Source organism: Arachis duranensis, chromosome 5 (assembly GCF_000817695.3).
Source record: "Arachis duranensis cultivar V14167 chromosome 5, aradu.V14167.gnm2.J7QH, whole genome shotgun sequence".
In the NCBI taxonomy this organism is placed as follows: Eukaryota; Viridiplantae; Streptophyta; class Magnoliopsida; order Fabales; family Fabaceae; genus Arachis; species Arachis duranensis.
Window position 1 is genome coordinate 12460796 of NC_029776.3, and position 2503 is coordinate 12463298.

General features: G+C 34.4%; 1 protein-coding gene across 1 annotated transcript in view; it reads left to right on the forward strand.

Moving 5' to 3' along the window:
- Positions 1–1271: 1271 nt before the first annotated feature.
- The window catches only part of LOC107488185 (probable sodium/metabolite cotransporter BASS5, chloroplastic), a gene marked incomplete at its 5' end in the record, with an annotated part of 6541 nt that continues 5309 nt past the window's right edge, over positions 1272–2503 (forward strand). The window contains 4 exons of the mRNA XM_052261632.1: positions 1272–1408; positions 1558–1751; positions 1828–2080; positions 2168–2429. Of these exons, the coding sequence (XP_052117592.1) occupies positions 1272–1408; positions 1558–1751; positions 1828–2080; positions 2168–2429 (846 nt within the window). The remainder of the gene's footprint in view (positions 1409–1557; positions 1752–1827; positions 2081–2167; positions 2430–2503) is intronic.

Sequence of the window (2503 nt, forward strand, 5' to 3'; positions counted from 1 at the left end):
CCGCTACTACCAATACCTGTTTCTATATATATATATTTACATTTTCATATTTAAAAGAATGCAATTGCTTAAATTTAAAAGACAAACAATTTATTTATGTAAATTGTCCTAATTAATATATACAAATTTTTGTATACACAATTTTTTAAAACATAGTATACAAATTTTTGCATGTAATTCTTTAAAAATTTGTGTTATAAATCAAGATTTTTGTATTGTATATTCAAATTTATGTATTGTACATATTTTATTTTATTAGTGAAGTATATAAATTATTATATATAGCACACAAATTTTTAAAACACATTACATAAATTTTTGCTGCTTCAAAATTAAAGTATTGTGTATCATTTGTATTTTAATTTTCTGAATAAATTATAAAAGAAGAAAAAGATGAAGATGAGGAGAATGATAATAACATAATGATCATAATAAAAAAGATGACAAAGAAAAATTTAAATAATAAGAATAAAAAAAATGACAACGGTGGCAAGTCAAAAAAAAAAAAAAGATGATTCAATTTTGCAAAGACTACCTTGTAGAATTACAAACTTCTAAAATAATATATAATTAACGTAAAATTTTAAATAAAATACGTAAAAAAATTCACTACAATGCAGCGAAAAATCAAAAAAGAAGGAAGGAGGTGTCGAAAATGAGCAGTTTATTGAAGGAGAGAAAACGAACGTAATAAAATAGAAAGAAAGTGACTTGTGGGTAAATTTTTATTTTTAACAGTTTAGTTGGACTTAATTGAAAAAGATTAGGACATCTAGTATTTTTGTAGTTGTAGTTTAAAATTTGAAGAATTGTTCTAACACTAAGGGAATATTATTATTCCAAGACAGTAGGTGGTCAACAAAGCGAGGGAATAGAATCGTGTTCAGGGGAAGCTCTCGTCTGAAGAGGACGGCCAAACAAAAATTGTGCTGTGCTGTTCAAAGAAAATAAGATAATAAAAGAATGAATTCAATTTCCTTGAAGCAATTGCATACTGTGAGCTCCCCTTGTCCCATTCATACTTCAAGGCAAAAACCAGTTCTACTACGATGCGTCACCAATCCATTCTCCACTCCTCTCCACTCTCATCTACCGACTCCACGTCAACGTCCCTCCATCTTCCACTCCTTTCACTTTACAGATCGGAACCCCAATCTTCGTCTTCCATGCGCACCTCTATTCTTTTGTTTGTCTCGTGTATTTATATCAACTACTTCTTGTTAGGATAATTTTCCGTGTATTTGCAATTCATGACAATACGTATTTAATTTTCTCAGGCAGTTAAGCGAAATTCAGTGGCTATTGTGGACATTCTGAAGCAGGCAAATTCATTCCTTCCTCATGTAGTCCTTGGCAGCACGCTGCTAGCTCTAATCTTCCCACCTTCATTTACCTGGTTTACCACCAGGTCTGTGCATCCCAAATCACCCTTCTATAATTATTTGCATTTTGCCATGTATCTCTACGAAACCTAATTGTATAGACGAATAACGTTTTTTCCTTTAAAAAGTTATTTATTTCAGCCATTAGTCCATTATTTGTTTATTTGATTCGCAGATACTATGCACCTGCACTAGGGTTTTTGATGTTTGCAGTGGGGGTAAATTCAAGTGAAAAGGACTTCGTTGAAGCTTTTAACAGGCCAGTAGAAATTGTAGTTGGTTATGTTGGCCAGTTTGTCATGAAGCCCCTTCTAGGGTATCTGTTTTCCCTAATTTCTGTAACTGTATTTGGTCTACCAACACCCATAGGTGAGGATGGGCTATCTTAAGATTTGGAAGACCTGGTGGGATATGCTTTCTAACTTCTGGCCATAAAATGAATCAGGCGCAGGAATTGCATTGGTGTCTTGTGTTAGTGGAGCGCAGCTCTCGAATTACGCTACTTTCCTCACCGATCCACAGATGGCACCATTAAGCATAGTTATGACATCCCTGTCTACTGCATCTGCGGTTTTTGTGACGCCCCTGTTATCGCTTTTGCTCATTGGAAAGAGACTGCCTGTAGATGTAAAAGGAATGGTGTTTAGCATTACACAGATTGTGGTGGCTCCTATTGCTCTTGGCCTGCTTCTAAACCGGTAGTTATATCTATAGTTTTGGATAAAAGTGTTATTCTCTATGTTTTTTCAAAGAGTGTTATCTTTCTTACATATTTGTTTTGACAGCTTCCTTCCTCGTATCTGTAATGCTATTCGACCGTTTTTACCTCCACTGTCAGTATTTGTGACGGCTCTCTGTGTTGGAGCTCCTCTTGCAATTAACATTGAGGCTGTTAAATCCCCATTTGGAGCTTCTATCCTGTTGCTTGTTGTTGGTTTTCATTTGGCTGCATTTGTAGTTGGTTATATCTTAAGTGGATTTGTCTTCCATGATTCTCCTGATGTAAAGGCATTGCAGCGAACAATTTCCTTTGAGACAGGTACGAGTTTTCTCTATATTATTTCATCAAGTGGTTGTCTTGTCGAATGTTACTGCTAGTAACTTCATTCATCCAACTGCAG